Consider the following 26004-nt stretch of genomic DNA (forward strand, 5'->3'; position numbering starts at 1 on the left):
AGTCCTGAAACTAGAATTGGTCAATGTGATCAGAAACACTGCCTCTCCCCCATGTATTTCCAAGGAAATGGCTTACACAGGACCCTGGGAGAAAGCCCAGGACACACCAGGCCCCACAGGTAACACATCCATTTCAGCTGCCTTCTCACCTTGAAGAACCAGAGCTGAGCTGCTGCAGGGAAGGTTGGCCTCTTTTTCAGATTCTGCCCTCCCCATCCCAGACTCAGGTACCCTAAAGGCTGCAGCATCTATTGGTGACACCACTCATCCTCCCCAGTAAGCCAGCCTGACTCAGGACCCAGCAGAACAGACAAACTTTATTTCTGTGAAGAGACTCACACTTTGGCATGTAGCATAACTAAAGGGCTAACTGTAGGGCTTTGCTCATCCGACTGCTAATATGCCATTTCCGGTCCTCAGTCACCTCTTCACTCATCCGCAGCTGTCTCCTGGTCTTTCTTCCCTTCCTCAGGATCTCCTGAGTCTTTCAGATTTTGACGAGCAAAATCCTCAAAAACCAAATTTTCATCCTGAAAACTAAAATTAAACAAAGAACATTTTGATCACGGCACACTTGCAACGAAATCTCGAGCAAAACTGACCTTCTTTTTGCAACAAAGGGACCGATGGAGAGTTTACTGTATGAAGAACACAGAACTCCACCCTTCTCATAGCTGTTCATGGTAAATCTCTTTAATGGGCAAAAAAGAGCAAACATCCAAGAGCAGGCTACACACCCACTATATCTGTGCATGCATGGACATGTGAGTGCATATGTGTATACACATGTGTGCATGTGTTTGTATGTGTGTCTTAATACTAGGAAACAAAAGGAAAACTAGGGTCTAAACCTGTGTCAAGAGCATGAGGTGTGTACAAAATGACCTTAAAAGAGGTTTTGCTGGATGAGAAAGTCACAGACCATGGGGCAACATAGGGCAGTGGCTCACCTTTCCTTTGTCATGGCTGCAGCATGGAACGAAAAAGAGAGAGATTAGCATAAATTTTGTATAATGGCTGCACCTGGAAAATGTCTTTCTTGTTTAGTGATCTATATTTGGGGGGGGAGGGGGGAGGAGGTCTAGATACATGCATTTCATGATAATGGCATGTAATTCCTTCTTCTTTGCCTTTTCCTGCTCGGAAAGATTTCTCCCTGAATTTTTAGCCATTGCTTCCTTTTAAAGTGCCACAACCCTCACCTGCTCAAGGGGACCACGCCACAATCTCACCTCTAGAACCCTGTCCCTGGTTGGCCTCACTCTCTCTGATGTCACTCTTCTCTTTGAAAGCGTCTCTCCCTATGTGCCCCTAGGACTCATTCTAGTTCAGAGTCCCCAGGTGCTGTCAGGATCCAGGCTGGCCCACCTCAAACAGTCCACACATCCAGCTCTTGAGGGGTTTTCCCTGGGACTCATGCTTACCCAGCATCCCCAGTGGTTGGGGTGGGCACTAGACCTTGAGAACTATCTCTGTCCCCTCCTCTCCATTTCTGTTAGCATATTGATCTTCATTTTGTTGGGTTATATTCTCGTGTATGTTTTGCAGCCCCAGTTAATTGCTATTCATTTGGGGTGTTTTTTTGTTCTTTTTCAGCTTTCTGCCTCCCTAGTAAAGTGCTGGTGCAACCCTCAGTGGTGAGCCAGGAAGAGCGAAGTGATGCTAAACAACTCCAGATGGTTTCTCAGGAGCCCCGTGCTGATGGCAAGCCACTGCTCTTGTGTCTCGTGCCCACCTGGAAGCCAGCCCTGAGAGGGAAGTGTCTGTGTGGGCTGCTAACCACAGGAAGCCTACGGAGAGGCTGACTCATCAAAACATCCCCTGGGCAAGAAGCCTCCTGGACCCCCTCAGCGCTGAGCATAAAATTATACTAAGTGGGACCATCAGCCCGGAAGAGAATCCAATCAACACCCTGTGTTCCACGTGGATGCTCTTGACAGGGGACAATAAAAGCGTGGTAGCATTTCTACAGCACTTACTACACGCAAATTACTTGGCCCCTGGCCCTGGCAGAGCTTCTCAGCCACAACCTAATGCTTCCACTGCTTGGAGTCTGTCATCTAGGCCAGGGAGCAGGGACCTAGGCAAGTAAGATGTGAGCACACATCTATGAATAAAACTGAGTGACTCATAAATCTCTGGAAATCAGAATTACGAGGCCATCGGGTGACTTGTCCTTTTTCCCAGAAATCTCATAGTATCAAAGACCATTGGTGAGCCCAGATGTGTGATATGTTCGACGTCAGGACCAGAATGATTGGAACATGGAAACGTCATACCCAGAAAAGGAATAATGCCACTTCCCCCCAGCTCAGCCATAACGTCTGTTCACAGCTGCAGAAAATAATTTCACATAAACTGTGACATCTCCTCAGGCCACAGTTTTAAAATAGCCTTTGAAAATGTCCTTGAAAGAGACCAGAATGCATTTCAATCTCACGTAGTTCAAAATAGTATTTTAATGACACAAGCATAAGTGAATAAAATAAACATGGCTAGACTGTATGCTTCCCCCAGGGGAAGGTTTTGGCAAAGCACACTGAGCATTTGAATCCAAACTATTTGGAAAAGATGCTTGGAGACAAAATATTTTTGAGACAAACCCAAATGAATCTGGGGCCCCTTCTACTGTTCAGATGCCATTTCATTATCCATTTCATAAAAGCTAGATATAAAGTATAAGAAAAAAAGAAATCCTGCTTGCTTACACCACTTTGACTTCAAACGTTCCTTACTGCTGTAACTGTGAGATTCCCTTTCAGGCAGGTCCATTCCTCTGTCCTGACAACTATGCCACTTAACACTCAGTGGAGAATTTTTCTCACAATTTCCCAGGTGGCACCTGTACTATTTTTGCTGCTTCGTCAATCTTTTTTTTAAGAGAGCTCTGTTGATATCCAATCCACATAGCATTCAATTCACCACTCACATGTACAGGCCAATAGTTTTTAGAACATTCAGAGTCACATAGGTATTGCTTCATTTACTTTTAATATCTGTATGAGAGCCAATGGAGTTACAATTCAAAGGAGCCATGGTGTCAGGACCCCAGCCTGTGCCTCTTTCCTGGTATTTTCTAACTTCTCATCACAATCTCCACTGTCAAGAACGCTCATCTTCCAAAGGCCTGCCAATGTTTCCAAATGAAATGCAAAAACCTCAGGCTCTCACATTTATTTTTCACCTTAAACTTTCTTTACATCTAAACCTAGGTCTGTTCAACAGGAGAACCTATCCTTTTAAATCATTCCTGACAAAAACCTAACAAGATTGCCATATCTGAGGCCAGGCTGCTTCATCCTCCACACCTGGCTCAGGACGGAGCATGTGAGCACGCCTTCTTGGGGCCGGCCACCTTGAGGATGACATGGCCATGCCCTCCTGTGCTCACAGCTGTGGTCAGGAAAGACTAGCAGTGAAGTTGTCATCAATCTGAAAGTTGTGAATGACAGAGAAAGTCAGGACGCTGCGGACTGACCTGGGTCCTCGGGCTGCGGGTGCATGAGGCGGAACGGCACTTCAGTGGCCACTTCACTACAAAAGAGAAGAACGCAGATTGTTCTCTCATGCACAATTATAAATTGCACAGGATTCCGTGAGATTTAGGGCAAAACAAACCAGATGTCAGGAAGTGATCAAGAAGGAATTTTAAATGTATTCCCTGGCAGGTGATCCAGAAACTTCACTTAGGCATGGCCGAGGCGTCTAGGATTTTCAGGTTCCTTTCCTCCTGGTTATTAGTTTCAGTGACACCATATTGGGGTGGAGGACAGGTAGAGAGAGAATAGTTTTGAAAAATATCCTTTGCAAAAATGTACACAATTTGTATGTGTCACATCTATGTAAGGCTTGTGGGTTGGTGATTGGGGATGCGTCTCTTGAATAGAGAGTAGAATAAAGAACAGAGATCGCCAAATTCCAGAAGTTAAAGGGCTTTGGGGCAGATTGGAATTTATATAAAAAGAAGGAAGGAGCCAAAATCGGTTTGGTTAAGTGGATAAAGCGTCGGCCTGCGGACTGAGGGGTCCTGGGTTCGGTTCCGGTCAAAGGCATATACCTTGGTTGCGGGCACATCCCCAGTGGGAGGTGTGCAGGAGGCAGCTGATCAATGTTTCTCTCTCATCAATGTTTCTAACTCTCTATCTCTCTCCCCTCCTCTCTGTAAAAAAAATAAAATACATTTTTAAAAAAAATAAAATAAAATAAATTTAAAAAAAGAAGGAAGGGAAGGAGCCAGGAAGAAAAGCAGAAGGGAAATCTAGACAAAGGAAGAATGGGAAGGGTGTGTGAGAGTCTGTGTGTGTGAGAGAGTGTGCTTCACCTAGGACCCACTACCTCCCGCCCCACGGTTACCAATTTGGTCGAAGCACATGTTTACAAGGCCATTGTCACCATGGCCCAGTACAGGCGTACAGATGGGGTCTAGAAGAGGCATGCCCTGGTTCCAAGTGAGGGAAGGAGATAGTAAGTCAGGGTGAAGGAGTATGTAAGTTCAGTGCCTGTCTCCAACATGTCTCACCTGCTGCCTCTTGGCGCCTGGTATGAAAGGCAGCGGTCACTATTCATAATAGCCAAAAGGTGGAAACATCCCAAATGTCCACCAAAAGATAAAAGGAACACAGAATGTGGCATATCCACACAATTGAATATTATTTGGCCATACAAGAATGAAGCCCTGACACACGCACCAACATGATGAACTGTGAAAACACTATGCTGAGCGAAAGAAGCCAGACACCAATGGACAAATATTATCTAATTCTGTGTACAGGAAATGTCCAGAATAGGCAAACTTTTGGAAATAGAAAGCAGATTAGAGGTGGCCAGGGATTAGGGAGAGGGGCAAATGGGAGAGAATACAGGTTTTTCTCTTGGGATAGTAAAAATGTACAGGAGCTCAGTGGTGGTGACAATCATACAACACTGTAAATACACCTGACACCACGGAATCGTACACTTTCAAGGGGTTAAAATGGTAAACCTCATGTTATGTATATTTTATCAAACACACAGCCACACAAAGGCAGCTGCATGGAGTGTGCCGGTTTCCTGAGTGTGTGTGTTTGTGACTTTGCCCAGGTGGAGGCTCAGCTGTGGTCTCAAAGAAACATCCCCACCTCTTGGCCAAGTTTTGCATGATGGGCAGAGGGCATGGGCATGGTTTCATAACGGCTCTGAGCACAGCTGCCAGGAAACCAGGCCCCACCGTGACTGTTTTGAACCCCAGGTTTGTTCCTTTGATACCCTGGAATCGAGCAGAGAAGGAAGGTGACGAGGCTTACCTGGAGGTGAACTCTCCCAGAAAGCTAGGAAACAAAAGCAGACAGGGTTGTGGTGACTGCCCACCATGGTAGCATGGCCCCATTCCCCATGATTTAGAGGAGGGACCTGTCCCAGTCCAATCCTTCACGCACAACTTTTAGGATCTTTGTGTCCCTGAATATTCAACTCCACTATTCATCTCCCCTTGCGATTTCTCAAATGGATTAGTTCAAGTGAGGATGCACTTAGGTTCAAGCCCTACTGTTTAAGAAGAAACCACAGAGCAGAATTTCTCTCTTGGCCACAAAGATTATTGTAAGAAAAACTCTTCTTTGCTTTACATCCTCTTGGAGAAAATGAAAGAAAACACTGAAACCCTTGAAAAACACACAACAAATATAAACACTGTTAACAAAATTTGCAAAATCAACTTATGTTCTATTTTGTTGGCCCCAACCAAAATTTGGGCAACTCTTTACTCAGAATTATGGAATCTAAAATATATATATATATATATATATATATATATATATATATATATATGGAATCTATTCTTAGACATGTCTTTGATGGTTGAACTAACCAAGGCTCATAGAATTAGAAGCCAGAGCCATTGGCAATGGAATTTGAAAAGTAAAATGAGAATTTGAAGTTTTTCCTTTATAAAAATATGTTCTTAAAATTAATTTTAGAGAGATCAGAAGGAAGAGGGAGGAGCTTCCTCCTGCACGCCTCCTACTGGGGTTCAAGGTCACAACCCCAGCATGTGCCCTGACCAGGAATTTGAACCACAACTTTTTGTGCATGGGACAGTCGCATTGACCAGGGCTCAAGTTTTTCTCTTTTGGAAGAGGTTTTAAAAATGGATAAAATTCATTTTATTAAAAAATATAAAACCATTTCCTCAGAATTCTGAGATATCTGTGCTCTTGAATGGAAAGGAAACTCCCAAACCCTGTGACTACACATTGGGAAGGGATGGAAAGATCTCTCCCTATGGACAGATGGCTCCCTGAGATCTAGGAGAGTTTCCTTGATAGCCACCACTCTTTCTGGAGGTTCAGTACCACACTGATCTCATCATCCTTTTTTGCATGCCAACTTCCACCACAGGAGCATAGGCACACCCACTCTTGTAATGTGGTTCTATCAGTGTACATATTTCATCATCCACTGTTCTACCTTTTTCCATGTGCTGTTCTAGCAGACAGAATTATGAAACTAAATCAACGGAGTCCAAAACTCTACTCGGTAATCAGTAGAATGTGTGGCCTTCCTGTGCTTTCTGTCTCCCCATCATTCAGGAAGGAAACAATTTAATCAAAGGCCAAGACAAGGCCAACAGAGTGGTGGGATTTGGACACTCACCCTGACACTGTGAGCTTCACCTTGACCTGGTAAGACACCAGGATCCCAAGGACGGTCCGGTCTATGCCCTCCTTTATGCTGCACAAACAGAAAGGAAAAGTAGAAGAATGCAGGCAAGCAGAAGAAAGCAAGGACTGGGAGACCAACCCCTCATCTCCATGCAGGTACACCATCATGGGGCATCTTCTCAAGGAACTAGTGAATTCAACCAGGCTGTCAAAGTCCTAGAACTTTCTAGGGGCACAGGGATTCCTCTCCTCCTTATAGCTGGTGTTTCTGCTCTGGAAGTTCAAGAACAGGGTGTGCTTCCTGGTTCTCCCTGCTCTGCCTTGCACTGAGTCATCTCCTGAGGACTCACATGGTGCTGGAGGCAAGATTTGTGTCCTCATGCTTGATTTTCCCATCCAGGGCGATGCCCCTCCGTTCTCGGTTGTTGGCCAGCAAGGGCACCAGCGTCAGCGTCGTGGTCAGAGTACTGTTTGGCGGCACTTTTTCTCTGCAGGAAGATAATCAGAGAGGCGATTTGGCTAATTGTTCTCACAGCCATAAAGCCACCAGGAGTCCCTGTGTGCCATCAAGCATGTTCCAGATCAAAGCTCCCTGCGACTCATTGGAAAGGTAGTTCAGGTGCCTGTGTATTTGCCTGACGAGAGGCAGAGGAGCATTGCTGACAACTCAAAATAGGCTGCCAGCAACAGTAAGACATTTCCTCGAGTCCCTTGGTCTGCTCCAATCACTGAATTCTAGAATGTTCTGTGGGGTTAAATGATACCAACTGGCCAAAGGGTCAAGGACCACACCGATCTCCCCTTGAGACTGTGAACTACACAGTTGGCTGCAGGGCCACCTGTCACCAAAAACTGTCACTCTGAGGGGGGCGGTCAGCATATCCCCATGGTGATAGGTTATCGAGAAGGGGAAGGCAAGATCCTCCATTTGTGAACTAGAGACTGCACTAGTTTGGATTCAGAGCAGCACATGCTCCCAGATGTCCTCCATGGTCAGTCCAACGGGGGTGTTCCCACCATCTGATTCTGACAGACACAAGGGACTGGTATCAAAGCATAGATTTGGAATGGAGCTGGGGACACAGCAGCATGCTTCTCCAGACCAGTGGCTCTGCCACTCATCTACACACTGACACCAGCCACACTGAGCCATCGGAGTGGCCTTGTGCCTTTTCCCTGCCAAACTTATGAGCATGTAGGCACTCTCAGGATCTCCACTTTGCAATCAGGGAAGCATGCCGGGCACACGCTGCACCTTCTCTCTGACTGCTGAGCTCAGAAGAGCCAGTAGCCTGTGTCAGTCCATGCTGCCTGCACACCCCCCACCCCTGTATCTGGCCAGGGGTAGGTGGGGTGGGCCCTAAAAACATTGCCTAGGAGTAGACCTCTACTCTTTTCTTAGCCTGTCCAGAGACAAGCTGGGAGTCTGAACTAACACCCTCAGAATGGCTTCCCTATTTGAGCCCTCTGTGGAGCTTCAAGCCACTGTGGCTTCTCTCACCTGCAGTGTGTACAGGAAGCTCCTGGGCATGCTCATTACAGAATTCTGCTGAAGCAGAAGATGGCCAACACCTTCCCATCTGGGCCCTGTGGGAACCTCTCTCTCTCTCTCTCTCTCTCTCTCTCTCTCTCTCTCTCTCTCTCTCTCTCCATATATGTGTGTGTGTGTGTGTGTGTGTGTGTGTGTGTGTGTGTATTTTAATTGATCTTAGAGAAGTAGGGAGATAGAGAAAGAGATAGAACATCAATGATGAGAGAGAATTATTGATTGGCTGCCTCCTGCATGCCCCCACTGGGGATCAAGACCGCAGCCCAGGCATATGTCCTGACTGGGAATCAAACTGTGATCTCCTGGTTCATAGGTTGACACAACCACTGAACCATGCCAGCCAGGCAGAAACCTCTTTTAACACGTGGTTTGAGACACAAATGACAAAAGCAGAAAGTATATCCTAAGGGGAAGGTAACGGAAGAAGGATGGCCAGCAAGGCCACTTCCCAGGCCCTTCAGGACCTGAGGTTGATGGTGGGCAGTAGCTCGTGAATGAGGTGAGACATGGAGTGATGGAGGACCATCCAGGGTTCAAGGATGAGGGCCATGCTCTGCCGCTCTTGCCTTTTAAGTGGCTTCTGGTTTGAGACCCATTAGCACGTTCCCACCTCGCTTTCAGTCCCCCTGCCACTTGGGGGGGCCTAGATTGGTTCCTAGTTTCCTGGGAATCATTTGATCCAAAAATGTACCAGGAGCTGAAAAGAGAACCAGATTATGGGTATATTCGGGGAAACTCAGCTGAGGACTGCTCCCTTCTATCACTGTTGAGCATATGCCAAAAGGTGAGCCATGAAGACTCCTAGGTCACAGTGTGCAAAGATGTTCCTAAAAGAGACCCTAGGCTTGGTTGGTGAGTTATGCTTCTTTCCTGCATAACTGGATCTGCTTTGAGCAATAGTTTATCCCAAAGTTATCTTATAAATATTGGGTAATATTATCTTGCCGAATCAGTTTGTCTTTCCTCAATACCCCCTTCCTCTAATCATGGTAATATTGTTTGCATAAATCCGTAGTTAGAACATGCCAGCTAGACAAAGACTTTCCCAAGGGATCCTCCCTGGGGCATGAGGGTTGTGGCTAACCCCAGACACCTGTGTGTTTAATGATTCTATCTGCCTGCCTAGCAAAAGCAATAATGGGTAGGTCTCTCCCTCCACCACGAAAAAGCCATCCCAGTTTTGATTCTATTAAAGGGAGAAAAGTCACTTGTGATAAGGGGCTGAGAATTGACCCAGCATGGTAATCCAACTGGTATGAGATTTTCAAATTGAGGAGAAGATCAAAAGATAGAGAGCCCTCCCTGGGCTGACAGACTGAGTATCTGCTGGGGGCAGGGAGGTAAGGAATAGTATCAAGTCTCCAGCAATGTCTTCCAAGGATACATAGAAGGTCCAGCTGTTCCCACTGCGACATTTCTATGCTTATTTCCCTCCTCTCCATCACGTCTTAACTTGACCAATCTCTCAGAACTCTTGAGAGTGAGAATGGAATGGAGATGCTAACCTCCTTGGCAGCCCTTGGGGTGAGAAAAGGGAAGGAAGTGAAGAGCTGGTGAGCTAGCTGAGCATTCACTTCCCTCGTCAAGATGAACAAAAAGGGAACTTGACAAAGAAGCCTGGGTCGCCCAGGAAATAGAAACCCAACAGTTACTCACTGTGCTTCCTCCTGGGCCACCGGCTTGACGTAATAGTCGCTCGAGTAGAGAACCACATTGGCCACTTGTTCCACTGCAGAGGGAGGACAGGGGTGGGCGATTCATGTGGGGTGCTTCATGCAGGCGCCTGGTCCCGCCTGGCCTTCTGGGGATGCGGTTGGTCTTCCTTCTCTGATGCTTCTTAGGCTTAGCATTCTCAGCTCAAAGCTTAAAGGCTGAGATTTCTGAGGCCACTTCTGTTCACCAATACAACTTGCTCTGTGACAACTCCTACCCATGAGCCAGTCTCCTAAAACTGCACCTCCTGGAGGCCCCTCCTCTCTGCTGAGTCCCTGATATGCTCCCAAGGCACACAATCTTCCAGCATCAAATATCTCACCACTTGCTCTCCTCCTCCAAACCCACCCCTTACAGCATTCTCTGTCTTACTGAAGGAGCATCTCCTTCCAAGTGTCCAAGCTAGAAACCATCTGGAGGCCCCACAGAATGGGCTTATGGGTGTACATAGTGGACAGGAGGGTGGGCTCTCGAGCCAGACTACTTGAGTTCAAATCCCAACTTAGCTGTCAGCTGTGAGTTACTTAGTACTTCTAAGCCTCAATTTGCCCATCAGCAAAATGGGAGTGATAACTGCTTCTAACTCATATGGGTGTTGTAATGATTAAAAAGATGATTTTTAATCCCTACTAAAATAAAAATTGAGCCCAGCTGGTGTGGCTCAGTGGTTGAGCATTGACCTATGAACTACCGTAGGAGGTCAGGGTTCAATTCCCAGTCAGGGCACATGCCTGGGTTGCAGGCTTGATTCCCAATGTGGGGTGTATAGGAAATAGCCGATTAATAATTCTCTCTCATCATTGACATATCTATCTCTCTCTCCCTCTTCCTTCCTCTCTAAAATCAATAATATATAAAATAAAAATTGAAGATTAAAAGAAACAATTTGTTTGAAGTACTCAGCCAAAAATTTAATAGCTTCTTTAAAAAATTAATGGTGTTGATGTTAGCATTCATAAAACTTTGAGAAATAATTTTAAATCAAAGTACCAAATGATTTCATGTTACTTTGTATTGAACACTAAATAAATAAGTCAGGTTCTATAAGGAATTAAAGGCATATGAACTAAACCAATATAAAACAATCTGTAATTTAAACATTCATATTAGCATCAGGAAATACCTAGAATTCTTTAGCATGCATGCAGCAAAACTCCTGAACCTTATCAATGACACTGAGGGCATTTTGGTCTACCTAGAGCTGGCTTCATTTTAGCTTGAGAGTCCTAGGCAACCTGGAATGGTTAGTCACTCTAACACACAAAGTCTATCTTTGTCTTAGTCATAAAATGTTTGAGTTGGAAGCAAACTTGGACGTGTCCCACCTATGTTATTCTGTCGTGTCTTTTTTATGTAGTCCATCTAAGACCATTATATAAGACCATCTCCTGCACGTTGAAGCCCTTTGAGCTGAGGAAGTATGCAGGCACCTCTCCTGCAGTATTGGTGGGGCTTAGCCACCACCTTGTGGGGATTTAACATGACCAGCAACAATAGCACTTTACCATTTACAAGCCCCTCACAAAACCCAGGGAGGTAGACCAGGAGCCCCTGCCATGAATGCCAGTGGGACTTGGAGAGGACGTGCACAGCAAGAAGCCAGGAAGCCAGTGTCCTCAAGCCAGTGTCTTCTCACCATGCTGTGCTGATCTGGCAACACAACTCATCAGTGATCCCAGGAGGAAAACTCCTGTCCCTGCTGCCCTGAGCCTGACACTGGGCCTCTCTAGGAAGATCACCTGTCAGGACGTTGACCCCAGACCAAAGGCAGCCTTAAGCTGAGATGACATCAGAGGGCTTACCTCCCTATAAGGCCCTGCTGTCCGACAACAGAGGCAAACAGGTCAGTCCAAGGACCCAGGAAGACCTTATCTGACCAGAGAAGAGACCCTCAGAAAATAGGACTAGTTTGAGATATTCCAAAAGACTCCACCCTCCAGCTTTGAGCAGAAGGTCCTACCTAATGCTTTAATCTTCTTTACTGTCTTCTCTGTGTTGTTGGTCACAGTCACGGTCACAGAAATGGGTTCCCCATGGAAGTAGATCTGAAAACATTAACAGATAAATCAGAAAATGGGAACAGAGTGTGGTGCTATCTTTAATCTCGTGGCTTTCTAAACTCATCTCAATTCTTTAACTAGAATAAAACTGGCTGGATCCCCATACTTTCAAGGAAGATAAAGTGACAACCATGTGTCTCCTCTAGAGGAAGGTCTGGAACACACTCTGCCCGTCTGTGGGTGCTGAGACGGAAAAGGTGACTAATGCAGAGCAAAGCGAATTGCCCTGAATACCCAAGTCCTGAGAGTCACTGCAGATTTGGGATTTTGGGTGGAACGATAAGGTAATTTGGGGCAGAATGATGAAATGAAATGAAATCAGTGGGGTAAAGCTCTACTCAGTGGAGATGCCTGTGTAACCTGGGTCCAGGAAGGCAAGACACATGCTTACATGTGCATACATGCACATGTAGGCACACATCATGTGTGCACAGAGTATGTAGGCTCTTGCCAACATGTGTGTGTGACTCTTGATGACCAGAGGGGCCAGAGACAGCCTCAGCCAATGGTTCTTCACCTTTTTGTCTATGACACACCTTATAGATGACATTAGCCTGTGTCATGGCCACCCTCTCATGGTTGAATTTTCCAGGGAAATAAACAGTTTGCAATGCCACACACATTGATGCTACACTAATAAGTGAGGCCCATGGGCAGGGAGGGGTAAAGATAGCCTGGAGTCAGGGTGTGACATTCTGCCCCTCCCACGGCCAGTTGGTCAGGACTGACAATGAGTGGAGTGCAAGTCAGTGTGACCCTCTTCTAATGGTCACCTTTACTAGCTCCAAATGAAGAAAAAGAGCCAATGGTTCTCAAAGATTGGTACTTAAGCTGTCCCTAGAAACACACCTACAGCAGTTAGGGCACTGGGCAGAGCCCACCCCCAGACCTGCTCCCACACGGGGCACTGTAGTACCCGTGGGTTACCTCTTTGTTCAGGGAGACTGCGAGGTGCAGGGGCTTGTCGGACATGAAGAACTGCCAGGCGGCCTCAGCCTGGGGCTGGGGACCCATCTTGGACGGCGCGTGCTGTACCTTACGGATCAGTAAACGCACAGAGCTCCTGTGGATGGGAAGTCACAGACAGTCCTGCAGTTAGTGCCCGGGCCTCTTCAGGATGGCCCCCAGGTCTCTCTCCCATAGTCATGCTGGGACCCAACCAACAGCTGAATCCAATGAAGGATGGGGGAGGGGCCCAGGGATGTGGTTTCCAGGCCTTTCTCTGTGATTTCACCTCCTCTGGGGGGAAGCTGATGTGGGAATTCATGTCACGTGCTTCACATGACATGCTTCAAACTTGTGCTCCATCACTGCTACTTATTACTATGGCAGTGATAGGTGTGTGCTGAGTATGAGGAGAAAGTGTCGGGGACGGAGTTAGAAACTGTCTTCAGGTACAAGAAGAAAACAGGTCTGGCTGGAGTGGCTCAGTGGTTGAGTATCGACCTAAGAACCAAGAGGTCACTGGTTTGATTCCCAGTCTGGGAACAAGCCCGAGTTGTGGGCTCAATGCCCAGTAGGGAGCATGCAGGAAGCAGCCAATTAATGATGTTTCTCTCTCATTGATGTTTCTATCTTCTATCCCTCTCCCTTACCCTCTCTCTCTAAAAACAAACACAATAAAAAAAATTTTTTTTTTCTTCTTTTTAAAGAAAATGGGAAACCAGGCCTGGAAAGATGGGGGAGACTTGAAGTATTGCTCAATGAGCAGAGTTCCTGCTTGGAGTAATGAGACATTTTGTGTATAACTATGCTTACACAACATAGTGAATATACTTAATGCCACTGAACTGTACATTTGAAAATGGTTAAAACGGTAAACTTCGTGTTATCTATGTTTTACCAAATGAAAAAATGACAAAAGAAGAAAAAAAACAAAAGAAATCTGGAGGCTTTCAGGGTCTTATAGGAGCCTTTGAGGTTGCTAACTCCCACAGGCCCCCTCGGAAGACATCTGCCACAGACACAAATTGAAGGGTGGTCTCTTACCCCCTCCCACCTGGCCCCTCACCAAGTCCCACAACTTACTTCTTGGGAATTTTGTCCTCTTCATCATTGGTGCTGTCTGTTGCAAATGCTTTGACCTCGAAGTCAACCCCACAGCACTGCAGGGACAGAGATCAGATAAGATCAAGGTCAGCACCACCCTTCTTGGATGGGTTATATATGGCACTTGGGGGTATCACTTGGCACCTTCTCTTTTGGTCTCGGCCTTATCCTTTTCAGGTTTTGCCATCAAAATGCCATTACCCAGCATCGCCCCGGCATTCTTAGCCACACAACACCTTGCTTCTAGTCCCCCTGCCCTCCCACCATGTGTGTTTCCTGTACAAGCCAATCTACCATGGGCACACGTGATTCCTTCTTCTGAAATGCTAATGCTCCTCTTTCTCTCTTTTTCATATTTTACAAACTCTTGTGTATTCTCCAAGCCCCATCACAAAGGTCTCCTCAGATATACGGCCCTGAGACCCCCAGACATGCAGACGCCCCCTCTTCCAGGCCTTGCTGGCCTCAGTTCACACTGAGCTCTGACACTTCCTCTCCCAGGATGGACTGAAGGATGGCACTTTGCTTGGCTGGCAGTGTCCCCCAGTTGGATTTAGTGACCTTGTCTTCCTCGGGCTGCCCACACCCTGTTTTCTGAACCAGTGGCTTTCAAATGTCTCACCGCCATGGCAAGAAGTCAAGTTTATAGTGTGGCCCAGCAAACAGACACGCGCATGTGAAACAACTCCCATAAAATACCCCTGAGTTTTGCTACATGTGAGACACTCTGAGATTTCCCATTCTCTTCTGTTTCATTCTGTTCCTCTTTCCTTAAATGCCACTATGAGTCCACGGCACTTGATTTCACAAACCTCTACCATGGAGGCAGGACACCCACATTGGAGAACATTGGCCTGGACACCTCACTAAACTGTCACTGCACCCTCCATCCAGGTGTAGACCGGCCACTCTTCCCTCACTTGGCATGTGTCTAGCTCCCTCCCCCAGGTACCCCAGATGCCAATGACTCTTCCGCCAGTAATCCTGGGTCCCAGTACCTTCCATTCCCTCCTCCTGTCCCCTGTCCTCCTTCCTTGCCTGGAGTCCCTGGTCCACCACGGTCACTGATCTTCTGCACAGATTCAGCCCCTTTGCTTCTCGGTCGGTTCCCAGCTCAGGTTTGGCCACTCCAACCCCATTCTCGGCGAGTGGCCAGAGCGATCCTTGGGAACCTAAGTCCAGAGCCCACCAGGCTCCCATCTCACTCAGAAGAAGTCCGAGTCTACACCATGGTCCCTGAGACCTTCCACGATCCGGTCACACCTCCCACACCTCTCTGACCTGGTCCCACATTTCACTCCTGCTCCTCCCGCGCCAGCATCTCCTCTGCCTGGAAGGCTGTCCCCTAGAAGGGAAATGGTGTCTTCTTTACCCTATTAGAGAGGCCCTCCTTAAACATCCCGAATAAGCACTTTCCAGACTCCTTTGCCTCTCTCAGCCTCTTGCTCTCCAGAGCGCCTGGCATCCTTGGATGCACCATAGGTACTTGCTTCTTGCCTGTTTCTCTCCATCAACCTGTGAGACCTACGAGGGGAGGGACTCTGCCGTTTTGTTCACAGGGTTGCTCATGGTTAATACTTGCTGAAGACTAGTGACAGGTTCATTAGACTGTCTCTCCGTACATGTGTGAATTTTTCCATTAAAAAAAAAGCCATTTTTGAAAGTCTTTTGAAGGAAGGAACGAATCCATGGCATTTCTTCTTGAACCCACCTTGCCCGTATCCTGCGGAGCTGGCTGCAACATCACCGAACAGGGCAAGTAGTCAGGAAACTGTGGAAAGAAACAACAAATCCCTTCTTTCAGAGGTGATTCCATGTGGAATGTGTGTTCATCGTGCAAACACTAGAAAGTGAGGATGAGGAGCAGGAAAAAGGAAATACCTGTACTTGTTCACGCACGATCCCAATACCCAGAAGGATGTCGTGAACAGAACCACACAAGAATCTTGTGTACACCAGGCACAAATGTGCATGGGGAGGAGGGTGTTTTTTAGACATGGGATCCTGTGATGCGGGTGTCCTGCCATATGGCTTGCTCACGTCACTAACCCTCAGGATGGGCTTGTGCTAGGACGATGTTCCTGCCATGAGTCACGGCTCTGTGCCACCTCAGCTAGGGCTCCTGAGACACCTGGTCTTGACTTTTTTGCCATGACCAGCAATGTGGCAATAAGTACCCTTCCTTATCCCCCTTAGCATATGTCAATCAATTCTAGAGACTACTCTGCTGGGAAGGGAACTGTCAGGTCAAAATCACACTTTTCAGGTTCTGATACGTTGACATGTTGTCTCCAAAGGGTAATGTCACTTCAGACTCCCAGAATGGGTGCACGGGACCACCCAAGACCATGAAACATTGTTAAAGTGACTTCTTTAAAAAGCATTGTGATAAAATATACACAACTTTACCATCTCGCCACCCCTCCTCTTGACCCCCAGCTCAGTGACCTCAGGAGGCTTTTAAACTTACCATTTTATGGGCGGAGTCCAGTGACATTCAGTATATTCACTCTGTTCTGCACAATCCTCACCATCACCTCCAGAACCTTTGCACCATCCACACCAAAGTGCTGCCCCATTATCACTCACTCTCCCATTCCCTCTCCCCTGCCTCAGGCAAACTCTATTCTGCTTTCTGAGTCTCTGGGTCTGACCAAGAAGCATCATATAGTATTTGTCTGATTTCTTTCACTTTGAACAACGTTGTAGCGTGTATCAGTATGTCCTTCCTTTTTTTAGGCTGAACCATGTAACTTTGGAAGAGTATATACCAGTAATGGTAAGACTCACCAGCAGAGTTCACGCCAAGTCTCAGAGGACAGGCAGACTGGCCCTTGGGGAGCCAGGTGCTCCCGGGTGGGGGGGACCAGCTTTGAGAGGTGAAACGATTTCTCTGACATGACCTACAGAGCTATAGACAAGGCTTCTTATTTCACTAAGATCTCCTGTCCCGTAAGGAACTCTTCCGTTTAGAATTCCTCAGGGCCACATCTTTCTTTTTATAGCAAGTTAAGAAATAACATGCACATGTAATTAGGTAGTCAGATGAAGGGAAATATTTAAGCCGGTGGTTCAAATGGTGCCTTCAAAGGCTGAGAGGCTATTTTCAAGGGCTTAAAAAAAGACAACCACAGCCCGTACAATCTAGAATTTCCTCCAAGGGTGCAATTTGAAGGCCCACAAATGTGAAGTCACTCTTGTACCCTTTCCTTTGCTCCAGGGTCACAGTACAAGGTGCTGCGGGTGAAGGAACCAGGGTAGGGGTGTGCAAAGGGTAGGAGGGGACACCCACCGTGAGTACAAACGGGTACGTGTTGGCCCCCAGCTTCTTAATCAGGCTCTCCTGCAGTTTTGTGGGGGCACTCACAGCCCCCACCGGAGGGAACACCTGGACCCTAGAGAAGTACAGGTCCCTGCGGAAGGTCAGGCCCATCACGTCGATGTCTTCCTGGCCGTAGCGGAAGGCGCAAGTCACGGAGACATACACTGGAAGACAGGCAAGAGAAGGGTGGGTTTGCCCGTCGGCTGAGTGAGCATGGGCGACCACTGACACCATTAGTCACAGCGTCTGATCTTTAGCTTCTGGAGGGGATGGGGTATGAGAACCATACTACCCAGCTGGGCCACACACCTTTCCCAGGGCGTGTGTTAATCACTGTACAGGGGCATGCCAGAGGACTCAGGCACCTCCAAGAACCCTGTTACTTTGTCACCTGACCGCACTGTTTCCTCCATCTCAATACCCCCTCCTCTAGATCCCCAGCTCAGTGACCTCAGGAGGCTTGCATTTATTTATTTATTTATTTTAAAAAATATATTTTATTGATTTTCTACCGAAACATCGATGAGAGAGAATCACCGATCAGCTGCCTCTTGCACACCCCTTACTGGGGGATGTGCCCGCAACCAAGGTACATGCCCTTGACCAGAATCGAACCTGGGACCTTTCAGTCCGCAGCCCGACACTCTATCCACTGAGCCAAACTGGTTTCGGCTCAGGAGGCTTTTAAACAGTGCAGGGTGCTTGGGTTCTGAGAGGAGGATGTCTAGATGGAGCTGAGGACAAAGGTAAGAAGCAGAGGGAAGCTGTGCTAGGGAGCAAACAGGTCTGTGCCAGAGCTGGACGTGGGTCTGAGAGAGGAACTAGAGAGGCTTTTGAATCAAGTGAAGAGATGGAGTCAAATGCGGGAAGAAACCCCTCTTCCCATACTGCTGGGAAATAAGCATACTCTAAGTCAAGCATGTCAAACTCGCGGCCCATGGGCTGCATGCCTCATTTATTTGGTCCATGTAAGCCTTTGGGAGTTGGACATGCTTGCAGTGGTCACTGCTGGAGACTCAATCTGACTGAGAGATGTAAATTGTGCCCAGTGGACCAAAGAATCACATGAACCTACACATGTTAGCACTGTCTTTAATGTGGTAAATAAAACCACACATTGTACTAGAACAGTGGTCGGCAAACTCATTAGTCAACAGAGCCAAATATCAGCAGTACAATGATTGAAATTTCTTTTGAGAGCCAAATTTTTAAAACTTAAACTTCTTCTAATGTCACTTCTTCAAAATAGACTTGCCCAGGCCGTGGTATTTTGTGTAAGAGCCACATTCAAGGGGCCAAAGAGCTGCATGTGGCTCCCGAGCGGTTCTAGAACATAAAGCATACAGAAGTGGCCCCCATGTCCTAGGGAGTTAGTTGAGCACTTTGTCTGTGTCTGTCCCAAGGAAAAGAGACACGGATTGATTGAGGTGACCTGGTATTACCTCGGAGCGGGAGCCCTTCCCTGGCGAGGGCATCATAAAGAGGGAGGAGACAGCAATGTTCAGCCCCGTTTCTGCCAGGCCCCTCAGTGCTGATGGCCCCACATCTGACATAGTTCCCGGGGCACATCCAGGGTTAGGAACAATGCCTCATGATTGCCAGTAGCAACCACTTAAAAAGGCATCTTCAGAATGGAACTGAGTCTGTGACATTGCCACAAGGATAATTCAAATTGGTTCTAATTTAGTTTACAAACAGTTATTAGTGCCAAATTACCTCTCACACATCCCAACTGCCAGAATCTTCAAGGCAGCTGTGATGCTGTGGTTCAAAACCACCACAGGGACCAGCACGGCAAACCCTGCCTTCCTGCAGCTCCAGTTCCCCCTTTCGGAGAAACCCACCAAGGAGCCCTCTGCGGTTGGCCGTGGCACAGAACTACGTGATGTGGGGACAGGTGCAGAGTGGATGGAGCCAACAGACCTGGGCTCCGGCCCTGTCACCATTTACTTCTCCTGCCACCTCAGTCACCTGGCTTCCCTGAATCCTCAGCTTCATCTGAGAAACGGGGACAGTGAGCTCTGCTGTGAGCAGGATCCGGCTCCTGAGGATGATACCAGGGAGGCAGCACGGGTGTGCAGGAGAGCCCCAGCGGCACCCAGCACTCCTGCCACACCAACACCCCTTCCTGGAGCCAGCCCAGCCCAGACCACTGTTCCCGGAGGATGAGAGCCTCTCACCTCTCTTTCCCTTTACAAGCTCAGGATCCACCAGCACAACACCATCTGTAGCAAAGAGAGAGAACAGTGAGGCTGGAGGAGACAAGAGATTTTTACTTGCACTTATAAACTATGCTCATCATAGGAAAATCAAGCAAAGAGAAAAAAAGTCACCTAAATTTCCACTCCCCAGAGATCTCCATGGTCAAGACATTGGTACAGAATTGTTTTCCAGATGTATATGCACTTACATGAATGTTTTTACTAAAGAAAAAGAGACATACTACACATACTATTCAGTTAACTGCTTTCTTCACTCAACAATATTGCAAACATGTGTACATGCATGCGTGCACAGACACACACACACACACTGTACTCATTTCAATTGCTACACATTGCTCCAAAGAATGAATGTAGCATAATTTTTTTTAAAGATATATTTTATTGATTTTTTTACAGAGAGAAAGAGAGAGGGATAGAGAGTTAGAAACATCGATGAGAGAGAATCATCAATCAGCTGCCTCTTGTACCACACCTACTTGGGATGTGCCCGCAACCAAGGTACATGCCCTTGACCGGAATCGAACCCAGGACCTTTCAGTCTGCAGGCCGACGCTCTATCCACTGAGCCAAACCGGTCTCGGCTGTAGCATAAATTTTTAATTACCCCCCTTCTTGTTAGAGAAGTTAGGCTGCTTCCAATGATCTCCATTATAATGAATACTAGAGGTCTGGTACATGAAATTCATGCACTCATTGTGGGGTGGGAGGCGGGGGTCGGGTCCCCTCAGCCCGGCCTGCGCCCTTGGGGAAGCAGGCCTAAGCCGTCAGATGGACATCCTTAGCACTGCCACAGAGTGGGGAGAGGCTCCCACCACCGCTGCTGTGCTTGCCAGCGGTGAGCCCGGCTTCTGGCTGAGCAGCGCCCCCCCTGTGGAAGCGCACTGACCACCAGGGGGCAGCTCCTGCATTGAGTGTCTGCCCCCTGGTGGTCAGTGCGCATCATAGTGACCAGTTGTTCCGCTGTTTGGTCAATTTGCATGTTAGTCTTTTATTATATAGGATTATATAGGATTGCAATGAGCATCCTCATAGACACCTTCGTCGGCACCCATGGTAGACTTGGGTTGGCCTTTGATAACACACTGCCAGAGACGGTTTTGCTGAGAGACATGTTCAGCCTCAGTGCCTAAAAATGCCTGCTTTGTACACTCCTTCTTTCTCTTTCAATAACTATTTGAGTTGAAATAATTATAGAATCACAGAAAGTGGCAAAGATAGTACAGAGAAGTCCTTGTGCATCCACCATCCAGTTTCTCCCAGTGGTTACATCTTAGATAATTATAGCACAATATCAAAACCAGGAAGCTGACATGGATACAATGTGTGTATAGTTCTGTCATTTCATCGCCTGTGCAGAGCTGTGTGTCCACCACTGCAGCCGGGGACAGCACTGCTCCCTCGCGTCATGTGGGCGCTTCCTTTAGAATCACGCCCCTACCCCATTGGCCCCTGGTAACTACTAATCAGTTTCCCATTTCTATAATTTTTCTCCTCTCCAGAATGTTATATAAATGGAATCTACAGAACCTGGCCTTTTGAGACTTGCTTTTTCTACTCAGCATAACACCCTGGAGATCCTTAGGCTGTTGTATGAGTCAGTCATTCCTTCTTTTTTATCACTGAGCAGAATCTCATGGTAGGATATACCACAGACTGTTTAACCTTCTTCATCCATAGAGAGACATTTGGGTCTTTCCAGTTTGGGGCTATTACAGACAAAGTTGCTATGAACAAATGTGTACAGGTTTTCGTGTGGACATAGTTTTCATTTCTCTGGGGTCAATTGCTGGGTTATAGGTGAGTGTATGTTTAGTTTCTTAAGAAACTGCCAAACTATTTTCTAGAATGACTGTTCCGTTTTGTATTCCCACCAGCCATGTGTGAATGAACCAGTTTCTCTGCATCCTCACCAACATTTAGTGGTGTATTTTTTATTGTAACCATTCTGACAGGTGTATAATGATATTTCATTGTGGTTTCAATTGACATTTTTCTAATGACTAATGACTAATGATGTCAAACATTTTTCCTCATGTGCTTATTTGACACCCATATGCCTTCTTTGATGAAATGCCTCATGTCTTTTATCTATTTTATAATTATATTTTATTTTCCTTTTACTGTTGAGTTTTGAGTATTCTTTGTATCATTTAGAGATGAGTCCTTTGTCTCCTCCATACTCTTTAAAATTATGTCCAATCAGGCAGTGGCACCTCACTGATGCTTTAATCTGCATTTCTTTGGTTAGATTATTAGCAAGCTGATTTTTATAAATACAAAACAAGTAGTTGTCTGATAACTTAAAGGAACAGCAGCATGAAAATTTTACTTTAAACTCAACTTACCCACAGGCTCTACTTGGTCAACATGGTCTATATAGTCCCTCTTCCCCAGGTAGATGGTCACCTGTGGGAAGAACAGGTATGGATTCTAAACAGCCAAAGCACAGTGACCTAAGGCATTCATCTTTAAATCAGCAACAACCCAACCTTTTAATGAGTTTTGAGAAGAGGAGTCACTTGGGTCTGCAGCCCGCCCATCTCCTCCTCTCCCCTGGGTGGCCATGGACAGAGATGAGGGGCTGAAGGTGAAGGGGTGTGCTTTCCTCTGCTTCATAAATCTCTTCCCACCCGTTTGGATGCACCCTGTTCTCTCCACTTTTACCCATCAAGCCCAGTTCTGATATCAACCAGTCAAACTAGTTGAATTAACTGATAATACTTCGGTAGAAAGTTACACCTATGCAAATGAGGCTTTTCCTACCCATTTGCTTGTTAAACCTTTAATGTATAGCTGTGAGCGAAAAGATTCCTCCCCTTGTTAAAAAAAATTTTAGACTGAGCAAAGAGCCAGGAGTTTGGAGATGTCTCTGAAATCCGACCAGATGAGCTTCCTTACAGGTAAACCTGAACCTATGCTCTGAGGGACGGGGAGGGTGGAGCTGGGGGCAAGGGAGATGATCATTGTCTCAGCCCTCATCCACCTCCACGCCCCTGGCAGCAAAGGTCTCTTTACGAACCCTTCTGTGGGAGAGCACAGGTTGGTTCACCACCATTCACCACTTTAACCTGAGGTACTGTTGAGTGCCTCGATGGTAAGAATTCTGCCCTTCAGCCATCATAGTACCTATGACAGTACTGCTACATAGCAGGAATTCAATCAACATTTGCTAAGTGCACCAGTGAATGGGTGCACCCTGGCTAGCCCCCTTCTTCCCTAAGCCTCTTAAATTCATATTTTTATGTCCATAAATACCCCCAATCATTTTTGTTGGCATTAAATCATCTCCTAGACCTACCCTCTCCCATCAGAAGTCCTGGAGTGAATCCCCAGGTCTTAGGTTATTTGTGTGATTGATGTTAAGGCACCTGAGAATAGCATAGCCAGGTGATCAGATGGGGGATGAGAAGATGGGTGGTGGGGGATGCTTTCTGGGCAAAACAATTATGTGTACGAAGCCCTCAGCCAAAAGGATGCTTTTATCTGCAGGTGAATGGTCACCGAATGGGGATGCAAACTGATACCAGAAAGGGCCTTACGGGAACTGACCCTAAAGAATCTAGGAAGATTGTGAAGCATTTGTAGCTGGATGAAAAACCTGCAATTAAATAGCATTTAGAGTGTTTATCTTGTACCAGGCACCAAGCTAAGCATTGTGGCTACATTATTTTATTTAACCCTCACAACAACTCTATGAGATGGGAATTAACCCTGTTTAACAGAGGAGAATACAGAATGTGATCACGTCAGCAGCAAAATGGAGAATGAACTGGCAGGTTTGGAAAGAAGGCCAGTTAGGCAGCTGAGATGGTCAGGAAGGGGAGGACTGAAGAGTGAGTGGGAGGGAAGAGGGCTGGTGACAGGAGTGAGAGCTATCTGCTTTCATGCTTTAGCTGTGAAGGTCAGAGAGCTAGAAAGGGAACAAGCATCAAGAGGAGTTGGTGGTGTGCTGTTTTTTTGTGTGGTGTTTTTAAGGTGCATGAGGTCAGTACCTGTTTTGCTGCTCAGGCAAAGTCCTGGTAGAGAAGGAGAGGCTGCAGATGTAGCCCAGGAGGGAGGCTGATGATGGAGGACTCTAAGGAGGTGTTGGACCATGAGACTCAGGGTCTGATTAACGTGAACCTCAGATGGGAGCAAAGGCACCTCTTCCGTGGGAGTAGGAGGAGAAGGGAAAGGAGAGGGGGCAGATAGAATGAAAGGATGAGGAGCACCCAATGCATCTCCCCAAAGAATCAGAGCACTTGATGAAAATAATGGAGTTCCTCAGCACAGAGAGGAAAGTAGCGAGAGACTGGGCAAAGCCCAATTCCCTGTGTGACACCATAAAGATCAGAGAGTTGTTTGGCTGACCCAGCAGAGGCTTCAGAAGTCAACTGGAAGAATGACCTAGAGCTACACTGACCAATACGCTAGCTACTACTTACAGGTGGTGACTGTGTAGGTACAATACAGCCATTCTAAAGGGACATGTTCTATAAACGTAGAGTGCACACCAGAAAATGCATGTAAAATATGTTTTCAATAATATTTATATCATTTACATGTTAAAAATGACAGTTTTTTTTGACATATCAGGTTACTTAAATTTAATATTAAAATGAATTCCAGCTGTTTCTTCTTACTTTTTCAATGTAGCTATTAGAAAATTTAAAATTACATATACAGTATTGTATTGATGGTGCTGAGTGAGATGGATGGCTCCTAAGAAGCCATCGAATGGAGCAAAGAAACCCCACCCACTGAGGCTTTGGGGTGGACCTTCCCCCGTCTCCCCTACCAGTAGGTTCATAGGTACATCTAGACCAGCTCTCTGATGGAGCCAATGGTGGCACCATCTGTGTCTAACAGCATTATCAGTATGCTGTTTGCCGGGATATTGGTGGCCACGCAGCCACAGGGCAGCATGGTGGAAAGGGAGCGGCTGGCCATGTTCCCTTACCCAGTGGCCTTGAAGGCCTAGCGAGGTTGAGAGCACTGTAGGTGCACTGGAGTAGAGAGTTGTGTCAAAGCAGCATTAGAGCTTTTCCTGGGCAGGGAGGTGAAGTGACAGACAAAAGACCAAATACAGTTATTGGCAAAACAATGTTTGAAATGGAAAGTCATGGGTTCAAAGCTGGCTAAGAAGAGAAGTAAAATTGGGGGTTGGGTTAGAAAAAGAAGTAAAACTGGGGGTTGGTTGGAGAATGAGTGAATAGGAAAAAATTAAGGGTCTCGGGACTAAAGTCTTGCTGCAATTGAAGAGTAGTTGTGTTTCTGCCATTCACTTATTCACTTGTATCTCATTTATCGTCCATCTCAGGCAGAGATAGAAAGCAGACATAGATCTTGGCGTTGATCATATCTATTCTTGAAAAGATTCCTTTAAAAAACAAATAAGCAAACAGGCAATTTCCACAAGCCACTCACTTCTGTGCCACTTACCGATTTGTCCCGGGAGATCTTCTTGAAGATAACATGGTGTGGTGTAGACTTACTGGACTTGATGTTGGCTGCCATACTATCTGTCTCTGGCAGCTTCTTCCACCTTGGGATGTATGTTGGGTGTTATGGGGCTGGAGAAAGGTAAAATCAATCCTGAATATAAAGTCAAGAGCATTCTGAGTAGAAAACGTACTTGTGAGATGCTGTTCCTCCATCATTTCCTTCTATTGCCTCAGTCTCCATGTCTGATTTATAATTAGGGTCCTTGTCTAATTTGTGTTGCCTGACAGTGTGCTACTTTTTAAAGCTGTGTTTTTGTTTTTATTGCTAAGCCTCATTTTAAAAAACATGTATTTTTATTAATTTCAAAGAAGGGAGAAGAGAGAATCACTGATTGGCTGCCTCCTGCACACCCCACACTGGGATGGAGCTCGAAACCTGGGCATGTATCCTTGACTGGAATCAAACCCAGGACCCCTCAGTCATTGAGCAAAACTGGCTAGGGCCAGTAGACCTCTTAGATCTCTCCAGGAAGTCTAGCTCTCTTCCAATGAGGTTTTCTGTCCTAAGGTTTTACATCTTATGGCAATTAAAATAGAAAAGTTTTCGGAAAAGCACAGCAAAGCCCCTTCACAAACTCCATTTTCAAATGTATTAAATCACCAAAAGTTCTGTGCAGCCATTTGTAGCTGGTGGTGCTTTCCTGTTCCTCCTCCCTCCTGCCCAGCTGCACCATGAAGACACCGTCTTAGCTTCTGGAGCTCAATGCCCTCCAAGTCTCCCCCAACAAGCAATGTTCCATGGAAGCTACAGAGAATAGGCAAAACAGGTACAGACTGACTCCATGAAAATCTGACTCCTGTCATCCTGGCCCTGGCTCTTCTCTGTGCCTGCCCCAAGTGTCTGAGAAGGCTTGTGCAAGGGCAGTCACGTACCTTGTGCAACCAGTGCTGGAACCAGGGGAGAAGATCTCTGTGCCCTCGGGGTGGCAGCCAGCCCTTGCTGCCCTGGCTGACGTGTGTGGGGA

At 46.6% G+C, this 26004-nt stretch overlaps 1 protein-coding gene across 2 annotated transcripts; it reads right to left on the bottom strand.

Moving 5' to 3' along the window:
• Positions 1 to 298: 298 nt before the first annotated feature.
• Positions 299 to 25108, bottom strand: SAG (S-antigen visual arrestin). Of its 2 annotated transcripts, none has more exons than XM_084892833.1 (14): positions 24978 to 25108; positions 21902 to 21962; positions 19512 to 19556; positions 17302 to 17495; positions 15721 to 15780; positions 13989 to 14065; positions 12888 to 13023; positions 11861 to 11945; positions 9844 to 9916; positions 6989 to 7126; positions 6631 to 6708; positions 5283 to 5306; positions 3479 to 3534; positions 299 to 537 (listed from the first exon to the last, which is right to left on the bottom strand). In XM_084892833.1, exons 1-14 carry the CDS (start codon positions 25050 to 25052, stop codon positions 488 to 490), a joined length of 1152 nt encoding a protein of 383 aa, XP_084748959.1. In that variant the 5' UTR covers positions 25053 to 25108; the 3' UTR covers positions 299 to 487. The 2 variants fall into 2 exon arrangements, with proteins under 2 accessions (XP_084748959.1, XP_084748960.1); XM_084892834.1 differs by having other exon boundaries at positions 359 to 537; positions 3466 to 3534.
• Between the last annotated feature and the right edge of the window lie 896 nt (positions 25109 to 26004).

Source organism: Pipistrellus hanaki, assembly GCF_964339955.1.
Source record: "Pipistrellus hanaki genome assembly, chromosome: 8".
Classification (NCBI taxonomy): Eukaryota; Metazoa; Chordata; class Mammalia; order Chiroptera; family Vespertilionidae; genus Pipistrellus; species Pipistrellus hanaki.

Bases quoted from the DNA above. Each gene is read 5' to 3' on its own strand.
- SAG (XM_084892834.1), bottom strand. From the start codon at position 25,052: ATGGCAGCCAACATCAAGTCCAGTAAGTCTACACCACACCATGTTATC. The intron at 14,066-15,720 runs GTGGGTTCAAGA...CTGTCCCTGCAG, and splicing joins CTCCGCAGGATACGGGCAAG to TGCTGTGGGGTTGACTTCGA. The intron at 7,127-9,843 runs GTGAGTAACTGT...ATCTTCCTGCAG, and splicing joins GTGGCCCAGGAGGAAGCACA to AGAAAAAGTGCCGCCAAACA.